At 52.6% G+C, this 981-nt stretch overlaps 1 protein-coding gene across 1 annotated transcript in view; it reads left to right on the top strand.

Annotated features, from left to right (window-relative positions):
• SDRG_01696 (hypothetical protein) overlaps positions 1 to 104 on the top strand; it is a gene marked incomplete at its 3' end in the record, with an annotated part of 2,033 nt that extends 1,929 nt beyond the window's left edge. The window contains exon 2 of the mRNA XM_008607234.1: positions 87 to 104. Within this exon, the coding sequence (XP_008605456.1) occupies positions 87 to 104 (18 nt within the window). The remainder of the gene's footprint in view (positions 1 to 86) is intronic.
• Positions 105 to 981: the final 877 nt, after the last annotated feature.

Here is a 981-nt window from a genome sequence, read left to right as displayed (position 1 = left end):
GCGTCTCGGTGGCCTTCTGCTCAGCGCGCGCCTTGCGCTTGCGCTCATTCGATGCTCGCATGTTGCTTAAATGTCTAGCTAGCTAGCTACATGGCGTTTTATAGCAAGAGCGGCCGGTCAATGCACATCACCGAGCGACATGGCGCCGGCCTGTCAAAACGCATCAAGATTGTTGCGAGCTGTCCAATCATACTACGCAAGCAACAACATTTTAACCAATCCAAAATGGGACAGGCAAAAAACAAACAAAAAACAAACAAAAAACAAACAGGCAAATAATCCCTGGTGGGCTGGGTAACCAGGAGGTTCCTACCAGTAATACACAATGAACCGATACGTCACACACTCGTTGTACACACTTGGCCAATGATGTGGTCACCGCTGCTCATTGGGATCTGTTGGTAGCCGTTGACATTCAGAGGATTTGTGGAAAAATCAGTGTACTCGCGGCAGAGAGCGGGCACAGACAGATCTACAAAGCTCGCCGTTGCTCTTGCCGCTGCCGGCCACTCGGGACTTTCTTTGTTCGAGCCACTTGCTGCGAGTGCTGCTAATGGGACTTCGAGCTTCAATGGAAGCCCGAAGCGTGTGGTTGAAGTTCGACGCCAAATGCATGTTGGAGAAGGCCGCCGATCGCGAGCGATGCTGTGGCTGAGAGAGCTAGCGTCGACAGACTGCATCGTAGCGATGCAGAAGCCGCTGCGTTGCGCAAACGTCGCGTGGAGCGAATTTATGATAATATTTATTCAGCACTTACTAGATCAGCTATGGTGCCGTTCTCTATTGCCAACTATCGCATTGGGTTTGCGTCCCCAAACGTCAAAACCACTGCTGCATCTCTGCACGACGGTGCACTTGTAGTCTCACCCTCGTGACATTAGCGTTACAGAGAGGCGTCACTTTGCGAGCGATGTCCGCGTCGCTGCTGCACTCGACACAACTCGCAACGAGCTCCAGGCCGTCCGCCGGGGCCAGGTATTT

Source organism: Saprolegnia diclina, assembly GCF_000281045.1.
Source record: "Saprolegnia diclina VS20 unplaced genomic scaffold supercont1.4, whole genome shotgun sequence".
Lineage (NCBI taxonomy): Eukaryota > Oomycota > Saprolegniomycetes > Saprolegniales > Saprolegniaceae > Saprolegnia > Saprolegnia diclina.
Note: the sequence above shows the minus strand (reverse complement) of the source record. Positions and strands in the feature narration are given on the sequence as shown.